At 38.1% G+C, this 22,916-nt stretch overlaps 1 protein-coding gene across 1 annotated transcript; it reads right to left on the reverse strand.

The window, feature by feature from the left end:
- Positions 1-7,835: 7,835 nt before the first annotated feature.
- Positions 7,836-12,738, reverse strand: LOC124265984. Its single transcript, XM_046700805.1, has 6 exons — positions 12,721-12,738; positions 12,016-12,099; positions 11,072-11,169; positions 10,288-10,624; positions 9,442-9,885; positions 7,836-8,417 (listed from the first exon to the last, which is right to left on the reverse strand). Coding segments are annotated over exons 2-6 (954 nt in total). The 5' UTR covers positions 12,089-12,099; positions 12,721-12,738; the 3' UTR covers positions 7,836-8,415.
- Positions 12,739-22,916: the final 10,178 nt, after the last annotated feature.

The raw sequence follows: 22,916 nt of genomic DNA on the forward strand, positions 1-22,916 counted from the left end.
ACAAGAGCGGCCCCAATACTGAACCCTTGGGTACTCCAGCAAATACAAGCTTTTGTATCAGGTCTAAATCCACTAATTATGACAAGTTGTTCTATATTTTCAAGATAACTCTCAAACCATTTTAACAAATTACCATATCTTTATACTCATATCTTTTTAATTTATAAATGATAATAAGGCGCTAAACCCCTGTCGAAATGTTTTGCTTACATCACAAAATACTGCTCTTATTTCTTTTCTTTATCTACTTCACCGGCAATGAAATCATATAAATACGTTAGTTGATTAACAGTAGAATCGCCTGGTTTAACTCCTGATTGGAGATTAGAAACTATATCGTTAATCTCTGAAATAATTGAAGACGATGTTTGAAAACGAACTTTAAAACTTTAGGCAGACAACTTGTGAGTGCAAAGGGTCTATAATTGGAACAGTCATTTACTCTACCTTTTTTATGAATTGAGACACAGAGGCTTCCTTTCCAAACTTGAGGAAAAGTATTTTCGAGAAAGCATTTGGTTAAAGAACATCCCTGATAGAGGGGCAGCCAACAATCGAGGCGTTCATTTTCAGAAACTTATTGCTAATTCCGTCTGGACCTATTGCTTTTGTTGTATCTACAGAAGAAAGAATATCATAAAACTTCGTTTTGGTTCAGATAAACGTCACATCAAGAATTATCAGTATACAAAATAACCTCTTCAATATTCCTGTCTGATATGATGCCTAACTTTTGCTTGGTTTGTGAAATATTGATTCATTCTATTTGCAATTCCAGTGCCATTATGATAAAGTTGATCATTATTTAATACTGGAGGAAAGGAGCTAAGAATTGAATTTTGCCTTTGTGTAATAATTTTTAATCAGACACCACCAGACTTTGATTCCATGCTTCATCATTAATTAATTTATCAATTTTGTCTGCATATATAGTTGTTTTGCTGTTCGACGGGTATTGATGTAGCTCCATTTCGGTATAGCCTGACTTTGCCCAATCGGAAGGTAAGCTCGCGCCGTTTAGCAATCTTGTGTATAGATTATGTCTTTCAGATCAAACTCCGAGTTTCGTTGTTCAGACATGGTAACATCTTTTGGCCTGATAATTAACAATTTTGTTAGGCACGTGTTTGTTATATAGATTAATCATGGTATTGGTTACTTGATCTGCCACTTGATTCATGTCACGAGAAGGAAGTATTGTATTCCAATCAAGAGAACTAAGTTCATCAGTAAGGGTTTCTGATGTCGGTTGAAGTATAATCATAGATTTTTCTTTTATATGTATCATTGCTGTCTATACCATGGTGTAGCCACGATTCTGTAAAACAAAATGACATCGTATGATTCCAGTTCAGCCTGAAGTATATCTAGCTTATCTCTAAGACTCCGTATGTTTAAAATGTATTATCTTAAGATCAGAGTTTCGCAATGGTCCGGATTTGGGGTGAACATCACCACAGGTGAAAAGAAGAAAATGATAATCAGAGAAAATTGTTTTGTATAAAGACATAATATCGAGTAATGATAACACTGTTTTCTAAATTTACAGGCAGATTTGCTATGAATATGAGAAACAAATGAGCCCACCGCTTGTCTATATTGCATAATATCAATCATTTTCAAAACCGAAAGACAAGTGTTATGATGGGTGTGCTCATACAAAGATATACAGTAACGAATTAAACTAAGCGTTGTGTATAGAAAATACACGTATGATGTCAAGTTATTTGGCATTAGGTAAAATGTTGATACACATAATACAAAAACATTGTAATTCCTGAAAACAATGGAGTTCCTTTGTGTTAAGAAACAAGTCATGACAATAGTTGTCAACGATGTAATAAACTAAAAGCAAATTAGGGTACCACAGAATGAATAGACACAAACAGTAAATATATCCCCGTTTGTTAAACATATGGTGTTTTTTATGTTTGCATTAAATAAACACAAATGTTGAATGTGTTCATACACATACACAAACTGTGTGTAGTTTCGCTCTGAATAGCGCACGTGCTGCATCAAAGTGTTTAAAGGATCATCCTATTCGCACATCACAAGTACAGTGAGAAAGTTCGGCTTACCCGTAAAAAACTGAAACCATTTATGGACAAGGCCAGATCAGAAAATAAATTTGCCATATTGAAGTTGATGACCAGCTATACAATCTCAATAGTTCAGGTAATGATATTCAACATGTGAAAACACTGGAAACGTGGATGATATACAACACGACAATCCAGTAAGAAATAGGGGCGTGACCAAGGCCCATGTTACTCAAAAAACATGTTTCAATGAGTCATATTGGAAAATCGAAGGCCTAAGACGAAAGTTCCAACTAACGTATATTAATTTCTGAAGACTTTTATATCATTTCATTGGTTGAAACATGGGTTAGTAAGGAAGATACTATCACCCTTTCTGGCTATGTCCAATATAGCCAAGTTAGCACTAAATCTGATCGTGCTATTCGGAATTCAGGTGGAATTTTAACATATATCAGTATAGAGATATCAAAATGTGTAACTCTATTGAACAGTTGTTGTACATAAATAATGTGGTTAAAGATACACATCCACTGCTCATTGCACGTTTCATATTATTATAATTAACGATGACCCCTCCTATCTACCAATTGACGAGGACATAAGCTACCAATCTGATGAAGGGATTGAGCCACGTGTATCCCAGGACTGTGTAACCAACAAACGTGCACATCAGCTGTTGACTTTTTGTAATACTACAGGACGTAATTTGTAATGGTCGTTTGTTTAACGATAAGGGTATTGGCAAAATTACGTGCTTTACAAATAATGGACAAAGTATTGTAGACTATGATCTCTGTAAAGAAAATGCCTTTGAACTGTTTAACAGTTTTGATACTGATGATGAAGTGGAATCTTCACATCCTCCTACAGTTTACTCTCTCTGTTAACACTGAGCATTCCAGCCCTGTCTGATGGAAATTGGGACAAAGTTAGTCTTGAAGATATCAATGTATTCTCCTCGTTGGTGGATAATGGTGAAATATCCCAAGCTTTGAATTTGTTTCTTACTTTGATACAGTCGTGTGCTGAGCATTGCAGGGGCGGATACAGCTTTTTTAGAAAGGGGTGGGGGGGTGGTGGAGTCGCCCACTCTTGAGAAAGGGGTGTTGGGTTGCACACTTCGTTTTTACGAGAGTTTCAATAGTAATTTAATAAACTTCTAGGACAAAAGTGAGGGTGCGCACCCCTGTACCCCACCCACCCCCCTCTCGATCCGCCTATGCATTGTAAAAAAGTTGTTTCTTCAGGTGCCAGGGGAGCTAACTGGTTTGATGGAGAATGCATTGGAGCTCGTTGTGAGGCTCGTCGTTTTCTTCGTGCATTTCATACAAGTAACAGTTTCAGTGATAGACAACGGTATATCGATGCGTGGAAGTCTTATAAGCAGCTTTGTTCATCAAAAATGTCTTGCCAGTTTCAAGAGTATGTTGAAACACCTAATAAAGCCTTGAGTACGAGGGATAATAAATAATTCTGGGCAATCATTAATCAGAAACGTTCTTTTAAACTGAACAAGATTAATGCTTCTGTGTGGGTTGACTACTTTAAAACGTTGTTTAGAGGTGTTTGCACGTCAAATGTTGAGGCAGAGTTTTATGAACTAGTTCAAACGTTTGTAGACTCTATCGATGTTGATTTCATTACCCCTACTGTAGATCAGGAATACACTGATAGGGAAATATCCATGCAGGAAGTTGTCGATGCCGTAGATGGTATGCAGTCTGGTAAAGCGCCGCCGGGGTTTAGTGGTATTAGCATAGAGTTCTTAAAAAATGCTCCAATCAGTTGCTTCCAAATGTTGCATTTTTTATTCAATGCCATACCATCTTCATACCCGTCAGCCTAGACTCTAGGTGTTGTTATTCCTCTACATAAAAAGGAATACACTTTTGGAAGTCTCAGGAAAGATATTTGGTAAAGTCATTAACAGCAGATTGTATGCATGGGCTGAGCAAGAAGAGTTTTTTCACCCCAGAGCAAGCAGGTTTTAGACATGGTTTCCAAACAGCTGAGAGTATATTTATTTTTCATACAGATGTTAACAAATACTTATCTGTCTGTCTGTCTGTCAATATGCATACACATGTATTCTTTGTATGTAACAGATGAGACACACGTTAACAAATTCTCTCTCTTATATCATTGTGTGAGGTTTAAATTTACAAAACATCTATGACAATGACATACTGTAAAGAAGAATTTACTTTCATACTTTATAATCTTCGACGAAAATAGCGGTTTTGCCGATACATTTCTAGTGTTTACGAATTATTTTAATGAAAGTACTATAACGCTAGTCTGTGACTAGCACAAAGCACATTCATAGCATTGCACTTTATTTCATACAGATTTAATGCAGAAAACATACGTGAACATACAAACATACATATACAAAATGTATACTACATATTCCTTGCATAGACATAAAACAAGGAGTCACGTGATAGGGCGTCATCACATTTCCCGAATAGAACGTTCGGTATCTCAACTGTTCAATGCAGTGGCTGGTCATATGTTGTCTGCGACCAAACGTATCATGAGATACCTGTCACAGAGGAAAGGACAGGTGATGGGGCGTGGGCGAAATTTCTGAAGAGCACGTTTGGTCACTCAGCAGCTTGGATAGAGATTAGTTATTGGCTATATCCTTGACCAGTCGATATGCTGGGTTTCGGCTTTATCAACTCAAGCTATCATGTAACAGTTTGTGTATTGTAAACATACACACTGGTAACGATGTATGAAATATACACATAAGACAAATAGGAGTAGATAGTCACTTTGGCGAGTTTATTTGTCCTCATTTTAGTGTTTTTCGATAAGTAAAACAAAGCGATTGAAATCCAACCACTGAGTAGAGGTAGTATTTATTTTCATATACATTTTATGCACACAACTAGTACATAAAACATAATGGTTTGCTGTACATGTAAATATAATCTTCACCTTGATACGAATGGCTATCCAAACTAGAGTACACGCATTACAGAATTCACGAGGTGACACTATACTGAATTATTATAGTGTATAAACTTGCAGTTGACACCCCCACCCCAATATTTATGAAGGTTGGCGTGCCTATATCTTTACTGAATGCAAACGAGGTTCATAAGATTACAGATGTGCATGCATGTATAAACATCACAGAGGGGCGTGACTCCATAAAGCAAGATGTCCAATGATATAACAGCGCATCTGTCACGGGACACTTGTCACGGGACAAACCTTTCAACAAGGACGTAACTACATATGCATTCTACCGGAGGCTGTTATTTCAAGGTCGAAAGAGGCGTTCAATTATCTCATTACTGTAATCTGCTTGAATGATTATACGCATGTGTATCGATACCGTAACTGATATACTATCCAGCTTTTATTGACGATGGATCAATAGAGACTGAGTTGATTGATACACGTGATAATTGCACCGGATTTTATAATTACACAGATCAAATACAAACGTTTTACAGAATGCTCATGTAAATTGCATAGAAAACTGACAATTCAAATCAACATGAAACTTTCAACAGCTTGAACAAAAATGCTTGAAATACCTTTGTATGGCTTACATATAAGTGTACCACGGACGTGTCAAGTTTATATCCTGGAATGTGAATGGCAACTTGGTGAGTAAACTTGATGATTTTCACCTTTGTGAGAGGACATTACAGAGCATGATATGTTTTTATCTTGTCTCTTCAGAAACCTGGACTAATAAGAACAGTAATGTCGATATTGCTAGAGTACGAAGTTTTGTACAGTAAGCACAAAGACAGAGGAGAAGAGGAGCGAAGAGGGACTCTGGATTATGTCCCTTTGTACAAACGAAATAGAAGATGAGTACCATGTCCTCTCTTGATTTATTGAAAAATCATGTATTATATATGTGTGAAATACGTTAAACAGCATTTATCAGTACAAACACCTTTATTGGAAAATTATAAGTCTGTTAAATTCTATAGTTTATCAAATCTGTTAAAAGGTGAAAACAGTTTTGAAGAAATGCCACCACAATTGCAAAGTTGCAAAGTGTATTTATCATATCTTTAAATGAAAGAAACAAAGTTGAATTTTTGTAAATCGTCCATACATATCCTCACTCTTGGGCTATAATGATAATAACAATGTGATTGCTCTCTTTATATGCGTACATCGCCATGTGCACAGGCAAATATTCAATATATATATATATATTGTATTGGCATGGATCTTTGACCTAATGCTTGAAAAATCTTTGTCTTGTCTTGTAATAACTTACGATATTACTTCTGTCCATGTGTGACAATGTTTTGAATTACCAACTTACTGTCTTTTGTAACAAACGTAGTAAAACATTTCATTGTTGTAATAACACTGACATGTATATATGTATTCGATGCAAAGGCGCGACTTATCACTTTATATTCGCTTAGGTAACATTACGAACTTTAGATTATGGGAAACAACTAGTTACAATTCAGTAAACTTCAAATTAGTAAGTTCAATTATGTTTAATCTATTCGAGCTTGGATGTATAATTACTTGTGTTTATACATTATGTTTCAGTATATGAAACATGACAACGTAATGATGCCTAAAAAGTAAATTCAAACTATTCTATTGTGTTTGAATTCTTTGTATGTCCTTGAAATTTCGTATATTGTTTCCTATTTATTAGGTAGTTGAAGGAAATATAATTTTAGTAACCTCTAAACCATTACATCTAATTCAATCAAGGTGCATACGAAGTATTTTAGTATCCATTCCCAAGGAAGAGTACCAGACGCTTACCTCTGTAAAACATCATAATCCCCTTTCTCGCCGACATGCGTCCATTTGCTAAACGCTGTACAAGCCTATGATAATGATTAGCAATTGTTATCAAATCACTTTAAATACTTCTTCTGATTGATACTAAAGGTGGGATCTCCCGTAAGAAAAGCTAACATTTGCTCAGTACTGCTAAATTGGTTGAAATAATAGGTACAGTGCGATTTTTAAAAAGTACAACACACATGTGCGTCTCTCGCTGAATAAGAGGTGCTTTCTGTTGACGACTGTATGTGGCTCTCGCTGTGAGAAACTGCTTATTACCTGCCCCATAAACACGTCACTCGCTGTGAGGAGCTGATTAATTTGCCCCATATATGCGTCTCTCGGCCTTAATGAGTTAAGAGCATTAAGAAGAGATATTCCTGGCAGTTGAATAGTATGAAAAGTGTTTGCCTCGGGGCACGTGGGTTGATGTACCCTCTATGACGGGAACACAAACAAACATAGAGGGTACATCAACCCACGCGCCCTGAGGGACGAATGAACAACGTATTTATCTTTACCGAACACCTCAATTTTAATTTTGAACTGTTTGAAGCACGGGTATCGAATCATAACAAGGAGTACCAGAGTTAGGCAATTAGCCAATACCGACGTCAAACAAATTTAGAGTTATCTCCTTTCCATCGATTTGCATTTCCAAAACATCGGTTATTTCCGTATATCATACGTCACTCAATTATTCGAGATAAAGAATTACTAACACGAAGTACCAAATTAATCCCCACAATTCGACATTCCCAAAGGGTAACAGAAAATGTTACTGGCTTGTAAGCGGGGCACATTGAAAATAATAGAAGAGCGCTTAGTTAATCAGAAAACAACCTTTCTGTTTGAGGTAAGATATTCTAATTTAACTACCATGAATCGGTGGTAGATATACAAATGTCAAGGTCATACCCCGAACAATGCAGCCATGTTGAGTGCGGTATAAAGTATACATTACACCAACGTTATTTGGTATAACACAAACCCATCCACATTTCAGTAATTTTATTTCAGTACGAAACAATTTATGCACGTTGTATTTTGTACATAACAGCACGGACAAGAATACTGTAAATAAATTGAATACAATAATTGTGATGAATGTTAGGACTTACTGGATTTCTATATCAGATAAAGAATAAATCTGTTTAAACAGAATTAAAAGCAGAAAAAGTATCAATCCACTATATCAGATAAGAATAGATCTGTTTAAAACAGAATTAGCAGAAAAGGTATTAATCCACTATATCAGATAAAGAATAAATCTGTTAAAAACAGAATTAGCAGAACAAATATTAATCCACTATATCAGATAAAAAGAAATCTAACATAAGTTAACATAAGTTGTATTTGGAATTACACTTTCTTAGTAAATACAAGAATAAATCTGTTTAAAACAGAATAAGCAGAAAAAAGTATTATCCTTCATATTTGGAAGGCTGTATTATTTTGCCTATGAATTAGAATGTATGTTTATGCATATGCATATGTCTACAGGTGGGGCCAGGTATCCGCTGCCCCATGCTCACAATAGTGAAAAGTCCTGTTGTCTTCTTTGTGGATCGACTGACTCTGAAACGGACAACATTTTGCCATGAGCGACCCTTGCATATTTCATTAATGCAAACCAAGCAAAAGTCACCAGAGTATATTTTCATCAAATAATCGACACGACGAAAGCTTACAACATCTATGTACACCTTAAAATCTTAAACTATTATTGAGAACGTAAACCTTGGGGTTTAAAATCTTAAACTCGTAATGAAAAACATCAATCGTTTCAAAATAGGTCACGTGCAATGACTTGTGTGTAAAACGTACTGCTGACGAGTTTCAGACTGATTGATTGTGATATCATAGTAACCGATAACATCACAATGGTCAACAAGCAATCTGTCATTCCATTGTAGCAATACTTCCTTGGAAATATCTTGATCTCACACTATTTGGATGATTGAAAACAATACTGCCAGGAATGAAATATGTTAGAACTTGCACCATGTATAATTTTGTAGCACATTTCTATAAACTTTATATTTCTAGTTTCTTTATCTGTATAAATACGTAAAGGAGACACCGACAGAAATATCAAAACCATGTGGTCACTTGTGACTATTCCAGCTGTACAATGCGTGAGAGATGCAACTGACAGATAGCGGTAACCAGAAGTATTTGCTTTGTAGTGTAAGCCACATGTCTACTGAATGCAAGCAACAATAATGGAATAAATACAATGGGCAGAGATCTGTGGATATACAGCTGTTTTATTCTTGATGTGAGTGACATTTCAGTGTAGCTACAAAACCGTAATCAAGCAATTGGATGTCATTTCATAGTAGCAATATCACCTTGGTGATATATCTTGATCTCACACCATTTGGATGCTTAACGGTGTTAGTAGCTACACAGAAACGTCACTCATATTTATACTAAAGAAGTTGTATATCCATAGAACTCTCCTCGTTGTTCATCACAGACATTTTGAAATGCTACTCAAAGAAGTTAATAGTGGAATACCAGACGACTGCACGGCTTGTATTAAAACCTGAGGTGAAACAACAAACAATTTGTCAGTAACGTCATGAGGTTTACTTACAGAAAATCCATTTTCCTGTGGAGCCCCATCCAGTTGCCACGCTCACATATCTGATCTGTGTTACTGATTGGTCTATCCACGACAGGAAGGTACGTCTCCCGACCACTCTGCCAGAACCTACGGAGATCCTACTACCACTGAGGCTTATCCAGAATGGCTGATGCTTGCTTCCAGAAAGCGGCATGTGGTGCACAGAAGCAAGATTTGGTCCTTGCTTCCTGTTTCTGATGACGGACTGGGTGTTTCGCCAGCCTCCTATGACGATTTCGAACATGCTGTGATCGTAGTTGTCCCTGTTGCTAAGCAACGCGATGTGAGCGTCATTAGTGGTCTTTACCCAGAAGGTGAAGGATGTTTGTCCGTTGAGGTGAAAACCGAGATCCTCGAGGGAATGGTAGTGGTAGTCGTTACCCGTTTCCAGACAAGCTGATGGAACGTTGGGCTCTGTAACATGAACATAGCAACACAAAATCTATTGGCAGCAACATGCAGCAGGGAAAATAGGGTCAGGACAGTTGTAGTGCTGTGTTGTGCAATGGAACTTTTTAAATGATTTAGGATGTACTGAGTGAGTTTACGTTTACGTTGTTTTTAGCAATATTCCAGCAAAATCACGGCGGGGGACACCAGATATGGGCTTCACACATAAATTGCTTGTAGTTTACGAGTAGTTCACTTGTATTCGTGGAGTTGCATTAGATACAATTGCTAGCTCTTCGTAAAATTGTGTGAGCGTCTACAATCAGCGTCTACCAATTGGTGAAGTACTGTAAGCTTTTACGCATAACTCGCTCAGCCACCTAGAGGCTACTAGTTTACTAATAACGGTCACGCCAAACTACTTACCAAACCTCCACACACCCGTTGACCCCCATCCAGTCGACACAGCGATGTACCTGACGGGGTGAGGGGAGGGGTCTCTCCACGACATGAACCTCCCAGCTCCAACAGCCGTGCCAGTTCCAACAGAGATCACACCGCTATCCCAAGAAATCCAGAAATCACGGAACCGAGTTGCACTCAGAGGTCGGTGGCGAGCTGTCACCCTGTTGTCATGCTGCATGCCTGTTCTGATCACTGATTGGGTGTTTCTCCATCCGCCAATCACAATCTCGTATATATACCGATCGGTTACTCCATCATCCTGTAGCAGGGCCACGTGAGCATCGCTTGACGCGCGGACCTTGGAGAAGACAACTGACCTTTAACACCATTACTATGTACAATATTTGTAATCATCTTTTTCTCACCTGTAAATAACATTGAGTGAGTGAGTGAGTATGGGTTTACGCCGCCTTTAGCAATATTCCAGCAATATCGGTGCGGGGGAACCAGAAATGGGCTTCACACATTCTACTCATGTGGGGAATCAAACCCGCGTCATCTGCGTCGTCTGTTCGAGAGGCGGAATCTTTAACCACTAGGCTACCCCATCGCCCTTAAATAACACTGACGCGCTGATCTCGGAGAAAACGATTCAAGGTTACAACTCCGAATTTACAGAACAAGTTTATGTTTTCCAATATATTATCGTCTTATGATCACAATGAATGAAATAGTTAGACTTTCCTTTTATACAGGAATCCAAAATAATACTTATAAGCCCGCATGACGTCAGTTCCTGATTTACCTTGAACTTGAACGACGTGGCTCCAGGCGTTAACACCACACCCTGTTGGAGAAGGGACTGGTAGTTGTACGTTGTGGTCGTCTCAAGTTCCACGTAGGCTGAACCACAAGCAGTGCAGGAAAAATATCGATAAGAAACGTAAAATCCTTTTATATTGTAGTTAAAGGAATAGCAGCTGTATGTGATACATATCTATCTCATATGTTAAGCTTTTCACTTGATAAACTGTGTTGCATGTCATGAGTTAATGAAATAACCATGAGCAGTTCCGTCACACTGGGAAGGTTGACTGGAACCTAAAAGCGCTGACATATCCTGATGCATCACAATACTCATGTAGCATAACAACGGGTGCAATAAAGTACAATGTCTCATACAGTCCCTTTGACTTTCTCCTGTTCCGAGGGGAGATTAGACAATCTATAATCCAGCAACAGTCAGGCGTCACAGGGCGTTGTTTTGCCAGTGCTTTTAAAAACTAATTTTTACAAATTACGTCAAAAGGTATTATGACGTATTTGCAAAGTATGTAAACGTTGTAATGGTAACAACATTGGCGATGAATTTCATTATGTAGTTGTTTGTTCTCACTTTATAAATGCAAGAGTTAAAATTTCATATTTAAAGCCATAGCTTTCTACCAGACCAAATTTTCATAAAATGTATACACTATTCAATAAGAACAAGATAGGTATTCTTAGAAAACTCGCTCTATTCTGTAATATCATTTATAAATGGTTTTAAAAATCGTCGGGAAGAATACTCCATCTAAATATTTCCATATGTATTATACATTGTAACACACATGTAACCTCATATGCCGCTGTCTGCGGCCTGAGTTGAAAATATAGTTCAGTTCAGTTCTGGTGGTGAATTCTAAAGGCCGCCTCTCAAAATTACACGAGAATCACTGTGGGTAAAGAAGGGTTATCTTAAATACTCACGCGGGCACCCGTCGGCCCCAAATGACAGCAGTACAGCAGCCACAAGTGTTGTCAACAACTGCATCTTCCCCATCTTCCCTAGTTCTACAACCAGTAACCAGTACATGTTGTTGAGTGTCATGATCACTGAGACAATGAGGTACAATAACGTTTCATACTGTGTCTAAGGAACGCTGATATCAAATTTCGCCACACGAGTAAGTTCTGTTATCTGATATCCTCCGTCGTCTACGCTCTCTCCCAGGCCCCAGTAACGTAAGCTGACTTGCAAATGCTAGCACAATACCATTAATTACAAAGAAACTGAAGTTATGACGAACTCACAGGAACCACCAATATAAACTCGCTATAAAAGCAGTTTGTTATATGCATTTCGACTGCACATATCCTGAACAAGTCATGTGAGCAGTTATGTGGCTACAAAAATCAGAAAAATATGCAATTTGCTCATTTACAATGTACAAAGATGAAGACGGATTCACGTTTAAAATAATCCGTACAACGATGTTCGAAAGTGCAATCTTAACCGGGCCACATACATTCTTTGACAAGTTAACCCTATTAGTTAATAATAATTATATGAATAATACGTTTGTAGAGAGTGATCAGTCCTATAACTGGAGCACAATTATGACTGTCCATATCGTTCAGCTGTGTTGAAAGCGCATGTAAACACGTGAATAACAGCTCGGCAAAATTCGTTACCTTCAAATACATCTTTTGTCTAAGTATGAGTCCTTAATAATTAGCGTTATCAGGAAAGTTAAGTGTGACATTTCCAACTTTTAAAACATGCCAGAGTTCCAAAGGTTAAAACTAGACTAACACACCTTTCGGAGTTTCATTAAAACATAATACTTTCACTTTAACACAAGATTCTGTGAACATACCTGTCAGTCGTTCCTTTAGATCGCAGTGAAGCCAGAGACAGCTGACTTGCTTGTTACATCGCTGCGTCTTATATACAGTGACATCCCGGATCTGAGATGAGACGAATGAACGCTATAACCCGCAGGAACATGAAACCATTTAGCATTTCAAGGAAAACACTTTCTATATCCCCGTAAGAGTGGTTGTTAACGTCAGTCTGAATTTTCACGTGATATATTGTTATCAGTGTTGACACTTCCAACCAAGTTCCAGGAATTGACATTGTTTACTGAAATTTGAAACCACATGAAACGTGGTACACGATCCATTATTTGCACTGGACTGCTGGACGACATCTATGTACAAGGGATTGAACTGTTTGTATTTTGACACCCAAATACATAACATAAGTGGATCTAGGAGCCACATCTTGCAATTCATCTAACTGTCAACCTTTCGAACCGGGAGGGAAACTATTATATAGCAAATGTTATGTCCATTCTATGCCTAATAATCTAAGTAAATAATTTCTACTTCATGTCTCCTCCTAAATGATTAGCCTAATTGCTACGTGTATGCCTACTCGTATATATATATACTCTAATGTATGCTTTAATATCATATGTAGTAGCCCTTATGTCTATTTGCATGCCTTCTCGCATATAGTAGCCTTATCGCCTTCTTGAATGCCTACTCGTAAGCTCACCTACTAGTAAGCACACCTGGTATGCCTAATTCTATATAGCAGCCATTATGTCTACTTCCACGAAAACTCGTATTTAGTAACCCTAATGTCTAATCGCATGCCTACACGTATTTAGTAACCCTAAACCTGTCTACTTGTAAGCCTCCTCGTATATAGTAACCCTAAACCTGTCTACTTGTATGCCTCCTCGTATATAGTAACCCTTATGTCTACGTGTATGCCTCCTCGTATATAGTAACCCTAAACCTGTCTACTTGTATGCCTCCTCGTATATAGTAACCCTTATGTCTACGTGTATGCCTCCTCGTATATAGTAACCCTAAACCTGTCTACTTGTATGCATCCTCGTATATAGTAACCCGTATGTCTACTTGTATGCATCCTCGTATATAGTAACCCTAAACCTGTCTACTTGTATGCCTCCTCGTATATATGTAAAGTGCCATCAGTCATACGTCTTTACTCACATTATCTTCGACAAACTCCGTCAGGGCTCGGAAAACTTTGTAAACATTCCTGACTAAGGGGTTATTTCTTATGTCACCTTTCCTATATTTTCACATCTTTACTTGAGGTCTTTGCTTAAGATCCCTTTTAATTTCTACACATTCACAAAAGAATAATAACAGGCCGTAAGTAATTACTTTGAGGTTACCCGAAACGCTCCTCTTATCGCTTCATCTCGCGCCCAGGGCAGGCCCTTTGTTTTAGCCAGCCAGCCGAGCAGCACGTTGTTTGACCACAGAGCGCATTGTTTTTGTCCAGCTCTAATGAGCCGACTTATGTACGAGTAAGTTCACTCCCTTCGCTTATCAATTGTGTTGTTATGCTATAACAGTGTCCGCCATATAGCTGGAATAGTGCTGAGTGCGGCGTAAATCTAAACTCACTCACTATAACAGTGTATTTGTCTGTGATACCGCCACTGGCAAAGTTTAATTGATCAGAAAGTTGATTGTTTGAGTAATTGTGATTATCTCGTAGCCATCCATGTATAACTCGTTATGGGGAAAATGTTTCATTTTTAAAAGTACTGTCATCAATGTTTATAGAGTAGAATTGTAACTTGAAAGCATGTTTTTGCTCAATGGTTGTGTGAGAACGAATAGTGTATAAAATGTTGTTTGTATTAAGTGATCCACTAATTAGTAACAATTTTAGGCTGTACTGTTACTCCCCGTAAGCAGTTATCTCCCTTGCTCACTGCCATTCTACAGTTTCCGTGAACCGTAATTATTCACTCAGAACCGCGTGTTAGCGGGAGCACTTAGATTAGCCTCAAGTGTGATAATGTTTGTAGAAAGTATGCAATTCATCATTATTATCGCCACGATGTGTTTGCATGAAACTGTCAGTTTACTCATTGTATTGTAGTCGCATCCTACTAGGCAAGGAAGCCCCGTCCGGTTGTGGACAGATGTATCCAAGGTAGTTGGGGGTGAGTTTATATACCTCAACTGGAAAACGGTGTAAAGTTTCATTTATTTTTCATGTTAGTTATTGTATTTTATTAGTTAGATTAACTTGTGTTAAACTATTAAATAAGAGGTGACATACCCACTGGGTCGTGCATCTTTGCTGGAAGTTATGCAAGTGCTATTGGTAGAGTTGACTTTTTGTGTAAAAGATGCATTCTTCCATGTGAATGTTTATATTGTACTTTTATGCACTGTGCTAATCTAAAATAATATGGGATTACTATGTACAAGTTTCATCTATGACAGGCCATCCATGATGTTACCATGTATGTTGAATGTTTTTGTTTTATTGTTTAGGTCTACCGTCTTCAGTATAAATACAATACACGGACCCAGAGAACGGCTCTGTTCTGCTTTTTACATATAGTAACCCTTATGTCTACTTGTATGCCTCCTCGTATATAGTAACCCATATGTCTACGTGTATGCCTCCTCGTATATAGTAACCCTTATATCTACTTGTATGCCTCCTCGTATATAGTAACCCATATGTCTACGTGTATGCCTCCTCGTATATAGTAACCCTAAACCTGTCTACTTGTATGCCTCCTCGTATATAGTAACCCTTATGTCTACTTGTATGCCTTCTCGTATATAGTAACCCTTATGTCTACTTGTATGCCTCCTCGTATATAGTAACCCTTATGTCTACGTGTATGCCTCCTCGTATATAGTAACCCTTATGTTCACTCCCTCATATATGTATGCCTCCTCGTATATAGTAACCCTTATGTCTACTTGTATGCCTCCTCGTATATAGTAACCCTTATGTCTACTTGTATGCCTTCATCCTCCCTATACATAGTAACCCTTGTATTATGTCTACTAACCCTTATGTATGCCTCCTCGTATATAGTAACCCTTATGTCTACTTGTATGCGTATATAGTAACCCTCTTATACTCATATATATATGTCTACGTGTAGCCCTTATGTAACCCTACGTGTATGCCTCCCTCATATATAGTTGTATGCCTCCTTGTATATAGTAACCCTTGTATGTCTACTTGTATGCCTCCTCGTATATAGTAACCCTTATGTCTACTTGTATGCCTCCTCATATATAGTAACCCATATGTCTACGCGTATGCCTCCTCATATATAGTAACCCTTATGTCTACGCGTATGCCTCCTCATATATAGTAACCCTTATGTCTACGTGTAATATCATCGTTCACAGTGAGTGCACATGTGAGTGCACTCCAGAGGTTACTCGAACATCCGATATGTCGACTTGAGTGTTTAATCGAATATGTGGCAGAATATCTTATACAAATGTAACTTTTAAAATGATCAAATGTGATATTTTTAGTCTTTGACTGTAAACAGGTGAGACAGGCGTTTTGAATATGTTCTTGTGACATGCATGCCACTCCCAGAGAGAAAGAAATTTTCTCAACCCCGGAGACATGACCCGTCATCGTCCAACACTGGACCTTTCATGAATCAATCACAAAGTCTGACTAGACAGCTATGCCTTCTGGGTAATGTTGCATTGTAATGATTTAAACATATTTTATTCGGAAACGAAAAGGATTGGCAAACAAATCATAAATCGCTGATGTTAATGCCGCTCCATAATACACGCATCGGTTCACATATATACATAATGTTATAGGTTATAATTATAACAAGTTGAAAAAAAGTGAAAATAAGAACAAATTATCTCTGAATGACAGCAATCTTGGATTTTCATAAATTATCTTTGTTTTATTTCGTGGCCAGGTCATACAGATAAGAAAATAACATAAACTACAAGACTTTTGTGAATCAGATCGTTTGATGTAATAATGCATTGATGCACTGACTGTAGACTATCCATATTCGTCGGATTTGATACTGAGTTATTACCATTCAGCACGTCCAGCAGGGAGAAATCTTTCGCATAAAAATATGATTCATATCGTATGCTATTATATTTAGGACACATGAATAAATAGTGTAATACATGTATTCACACCACAAGTTCCAACACAATGTTCGATCTTGAATTTGGTAGTTGTTTCTGTCAAATAATACACTGTCGTCTTACACTGGGATGCAGTGACTAAAACAGTGATAAATATAATCATTTCATTTCTAGTAATGCTTCTTGTTCCTGCTCACATGATTATGAGGATGTATTCCACTATTTTTTCATGTGTCCTAAACATAATAGCATAAACACAACAACAACACAACTAAAAAGCAACAACGTTTGAGGCAGGCACGTGTACAAATCCCACCTTCACATTTGGGAGTGTTTACTCTTGATTTTGAAAGGTTATTCTTACTGTTAAACATCCCATATTCGTTGAGAATATATACCAGGATATCTGTATTGCCAATGGCGCTCTACATGACAGTGTTCAACGTATCCGGGATAAATGAAAAAAACAACCAACCCTATATTGAGAAACAAGTAATTATTTCTGAAAATGTTTTGATACTCATAACTTATTCCCGGATGTGTGTGTAGAGGAACCTGGTGATAGCCGGTATTGGGTAACCTCGGCACTGCCAGGAGGGACAAATAGTGTTTTGACAGTCATACCTTTGTTAAATACATAAATAGCCCCGCATGTCAAGCGCAGTAGTAGGCAATTAGCAAACGCGTCAACGTCAACCTTAAACTAATTAATCAAATATGAAGTTAGTGAGCTGTGTCGGCACCGGCCTTTCTTCTCGGGTACATCCCTTGGTCAAGTGCAGATAAGTAGTCCCATCCCAGCAGGAGAATGTTTTACCACCAACTAAGTCGTAATCGAAAATCAACTTTTGTTGAACAAGATCGAGATTACCATCATGCCATCCTCTTTGTCCTGTCGTTAATACCATAGTCAAGCGCTGACATATATTTTGTTAAGCAGCTGGCGCAAGCTTACATTGGCTACACCATAAAGAAAATCAACCTTGTTAGGTAATCATCTTCTTACCACCTACGTCCTGTAGTAAACCTTGTCAGTATAGTGTAGATAACGCATATGGAAACTTCAACTTTAGAGAAACTTGAAAATGACAAACGAGTAGAGCTGTGGGTTATAAAATCCTGGGTTCTACCATCTCAGGCACAATGCTTGAATAAACCGAAGGAACTCACAGCTCTCTCCTTTCTTGTTTCAAGGTAAGAAACATTTATACTTTATTCTTGTTGATGTCCAGCTTGCATTTCCTTGTAATTATTGTCTAGAAAATGTTAGAGTTAAGTTTGAAACATTCCTACGATATTGAAGCACTTTTTGAAATACCTTCCATTGTAAATGCTGGTTCTAGACATATCCAGGGATATTTATTTATGCACATTGCGTCGTGGGCTCCTCAAGTTTTATGTCTTTCATGTACAAACGAATGCTTCTGTTCAATGTTTCTACACTCATGTGTATATCCCCAGTGTTTGTCTAGTTTTATTCATTTGCATGTTAGATCTGTATATGCAGGTTAGATTCTCGTTCATTAGCCTAGATTCCAGTAGCCTAGTTACAAAAGCAGTTGCGAGAGTTTATACAATCATATCCAGCAAGGACGAAGTTGTATGTAGGTCAGTTATTCCGTATTTTACGATAGTCCGCCGATCAAATGCTATGGGTGTTGATTTACCTCAGATACGCGCTCATATAATAGGTATAACAGCCAGCATTTGTATTTTGATATTTCACCAACATGATAAGTATTTGAATAATGATATTAAACGTTCCGTTCCGCGTGCAGTTGTATACCGTACAGAACAGTTTATACACGAATCACATTACCGTAATCAGTAGAAAATGGTATTGTCTACTCTTCATATTATCAGAAAATATACATTCAAATCCGTGAAGTTTGCAATTACAGTTTTCGTTCCGTATTTGTTTAGCTCCGTAATTTAAGAAATACGCGTAGCCAATGACAACAGCGCCGTCCTAGTACATTATTACATATTCATTTAACTAAGTTACTGTTTTCTTGTTTTGTAAAGCACAAAATTGTACCTTCCGACATCCCTTGTTTAAGTGTAGCACTACAGCATTACATATATTCTAGGTCATGGCTTAATTCCGTATATGTCGAAATTGCACGTTGCCTATAGCAACATCACCGTCGAAATACATTTACCGTAGTTTCCCAAATAATTCTTTAATGCAATAGGCACTACATACCGTGATTGTCATAAACCCTTACCGTAGTTAACACATTAGGCGCGACATACCGTAATAGTCATTAATCCGTACAGCAGTGAACTAGGCACTACATGCTGTAAGTGAATTGCTGCACTCCGTACTTGTCCTCTGCAATTGTTGTTGATGGTTAATTTATGCGTGAGATCATGTTATTATCAGTACCGTAGTTACTCAAGGAAATGTTGTATTATTTGTATTATGTTTCTGTAAGCAGTTACCTTACATACCCTGTTACACCACACATTGCCTTTACTACCTGACTTGGACTTAAACTGTATGAGGATGTCATTGATTATTATTTCTATTATTGTATGTCATTATTATGTATAAATTGATATATTTTGAATGTCATGCAAGAGACACTTGCTTGAATAAACCCAAGGAACTCACAGCTCTCTCCTTTCTTGTTTCAAGGCTCGCTTCCTGTACCTAATTCCCCAAATCAAGGCCTGACAGCACCTTTAGCACATCAAACGCTAAAGGTCGTCGTAACAGACACAAGCCAAGCTGTCTTAATTGGTGGAGGCGTTCGATCCTCGATGCCTGGAGCCAACCCTGAAAACTACAAGAAGAGACTGGGAGGAGTCCTAGCAACACCACCTCCACAGTTCAACACAACACTACACCATCACCCCCTTTATCAACGTACGAGAGAAGGTCAGACACCACATCACAGTCCCGTGCCAATTCGTCTCAATGCACCCAGCAACATCAAACAACAAAGGCCCAAGTACACCTTTTGAAATACAATGGACAACAGGATGCTTAAAGTTGGTGGGCAGATTTTGCCAATTTTAACATCCTCCATGGACATTCAAACTACATTTCCTGTAGAATTCTGCCATTCTACTTGGACGGCGCTGCAACGCTATGGTTGTTGTTGATGGTTAATTTATGCGTGAGATCATGTTATTTATCAGTACCGTAGTTACTGAAGGAAATGTTTTTTGTTCCCTCACAATTGCCCTCATAGAAACACAATATGCAGCTACTGCGGTATAACTGGTCACCATACTAAAGTTTGCATTCGTGCATATTATGCTCAAGATAGGTAATCACAAAAGCTATGCACGCCTAATTCTCATAGGTCACATCTATCTCCCTCAAATCTTTCATGTCTCCCATAACCTATACCACTCTCTCATCTTAGGCATTGACTTTCTTGAGTCCAACACAGTCACCATAGACCTGATCTCCAAGTGCTTACACATACATGAAGGTATGTAGCAGTGTCACCCGAGCCGGCAGGCGAGGTTATACGGTCTGAAGTACGCCTATTTGTGGCAGTGTTACCAGAACCGGCAGGCGAGGTAATACGGTCTGATGTACGCCTCTTTGTAGCAGTGTCACCATAACCGGTAGGCGAGGTAATACGGTCTGATGTACGCCTCTTTGTAGCAGTGTCACCCGAGCTGCTAGGCGAGGTAATACGGTCTGAAGTACGCCTATTTGTGGCAGTGTTACCCGAGCCGGTAGGCTCTTTGTAGCAGTGTTACCCGAGCCGGTAGGCAGTGAACAACTTGTTTCAGTCGAGCGGTATTTAATTGTGATTTAAATCTTAGAATTATTAAATTATTAAGTTTAAATCAAAGTAATTGAGAGATTCTTTTGGGTTTATCATGGTTTTAGTTGATTCAGGGAAATAGCGTTAACAGCTCCATCGGGCAATAAATTCCATGACATATATAAATGATTGAGAATATCTTTGCGTTCTACCCATTAGGGTTCTGCAGTTAATATTTTGAATGGAAGTTGAAATGATTATGTCCAATTTTCAAAACAAACAACCTCTACTATAAGTTTCAATCCAAGTGGAGGAGTTATCTCCAAATATCAAAACAAACAATGTATAATCACAAGATCCCCGATTCACTTGGCCTCTAATCACTATAGTTAGGTCCTGAGAGGCTCCCTTATAGGTTAATTCAAAAGTAGCCAAACTGGGAGTAATCAGCTATACAGGTACAGTACATGATTAAGTGTAGGGGTGCTCCATTATATGTGTATGTGCATGAGTAGTCAAACTGGGAGTAGTCATAATGGGAAGATACCATGCAGATGGTTTACTCTCACTGGGGCTTCCTGCGAGACCAAAATGGACACGCAGAGGTGTGCCAGGCCGACTTGCCGGTGTCCACGGACTAATTAACGCCACTTAGCATTGTTTTGACAGTATGGGGTCGTCTCACCATTTCCGTGAATTTACCTCACCACTTACAGGATACATTGTGTTTGAGTTCACCACTTTAGTTTAAATAAACATGTTCACCATTTAGTGAATGTACTCTGGAAAGTAGTAAACATTTTGGTAGTGAACAAGGACTGACACATTTACTAAACCATGTATTCGCAATCATGGCTCACGCACAGATTGATCTTAATTTCATCCCGCCCCACCGTAGAGGAAGAATATTAGTGCATCGAGGTTACATGCTCAAGATCAATAAGAAGGCACATTCATGGCAATCGTGGGAATGAATGTTAAAGATATGTCCTCCAGATTTGAAATTGGCAAGGTTAAAATGTGCGCCAGGACGACTTGCGAGAAAGGGCTAAAGTCGAGAACCCGATCGTGGGCCTGGCAGTACCTCCAGTACAAACTACAGTCAGGCCACGTTAATCCGAACACATCCGTTTTTCATCAAAGCGTTCGGTAGTGAAACGTACGGACTACTGAAACGTACGGACTACCGACACCAACCATTATGTACAACGCTATTCCTTTACAGTATTCTCTAACAAACATGTTTTGAAACTCAATTCTCGCAATATTAAAAGTTATCTGAAGCATATATAAAGCATCTAAGCATTTTGCGAGGATTGAATTTCAAAATTTGCTTGCAAGAAAAATAGTGGGGAATGGTTTGTAGAGTAGAATCTCATGATTGTAGAATGCGATATATAATTGTAAATGATCCCACAAGTGTTGTCCCAATGCTGACTTCAGTCTCTGAATCTCTGAGCTCACTGGGTCTCCGTCCAGTTTATGTTGAGTTTATGTTGAGTTATGTGTTTATAAATACAAAAACATCTAGTTTTATTTATTTTTCTCAAAATTCATAAGTACATAATTGGATGATATGTGAAAAGCATGCGGATAATTTTTTTTACCGATGAAAATTTGTGTGTGCAAAATCTGCATGTCTCATATTTGAAGATTTCATGAATGTTTCTGTATGGAAATGTGCTTCACAAACGCTGAGTTGATTCTTCATCGGTGTATGTGAAAAGGTCAGTCAGCTTTGTTCGTCCTTGTACAAAAATCGGTAAGCATGTTAACAAAAGTCATGGAACCACATGTTTGGAAGGACTAAAATCTTAAATGAATATTTCGCTCTTCCAGCGCATATCTATAAGTTGAATTTGTTTCTATCAAATGAAACGCAGATGAGAACATACTTGTCGATGAACTTCTCAGAGCGTGGCGGATATTATAAGTTGTTCACTGGTCACGAGGGGGACATGGGTTGATGTACCCTCTATGAGAGGAACATAAACAAACATAGAGTTTACATCACCCCACGGGCCCCGAGGGACCAGTGAACAATGTATTGATCTTACCGAACACCTCAATGTTAATTTTGAACTGTTTGAAGCACGGGTATCGGATCATAATAAGGAATACAAGAGTTAAGCAATTAGCTAATATTGCCGTAAGACGACAAGATAATCAAATTTAAAGTTATCTCCTTTCTGTCGATTTGCATTCGCA

Source organism: Haliotis rubra, unplaced genomic scaffold, assembly GCF_003918875.1.
Source record: "Haliotis rubra isolate DU_JTF1 unplaced genomic scaffold, ASM391887v1 Scf1224, whole genome shotgun sequence".
Classification (NCBI taxonomy): Eukaryota; Metazoa; Mollusca; class Gastropoda; order Lepetellida; family Haliotidae; genus Haliotis; species Haliotis rubra.

Bases quoted from the DNA above. Each gene is read 5' to 3' on its own strand.
- LOC124265984 (XM_046700805.1), bottom strand. From the start codon at position 12,088: ATGGGGAAGATGCAGTTGTTGACAACACTTGTGGCTGCTGTACTGCTG. The intron at 11,170-12,015 runs GTGAGTATTTAA...CTTGTGGTTCAG, and splicing joins TGGGGCCGACGGGTGCCCGC to CCTACGTGGAACTTGAGACG. The intron at 9,886-10,287 runs GTAAGTAGTTTG...TTCATGTTACAG, and splicing joins AACGGGTGTGTGGAGGTTTG to AGCCCAACGTTCCATCAGCT.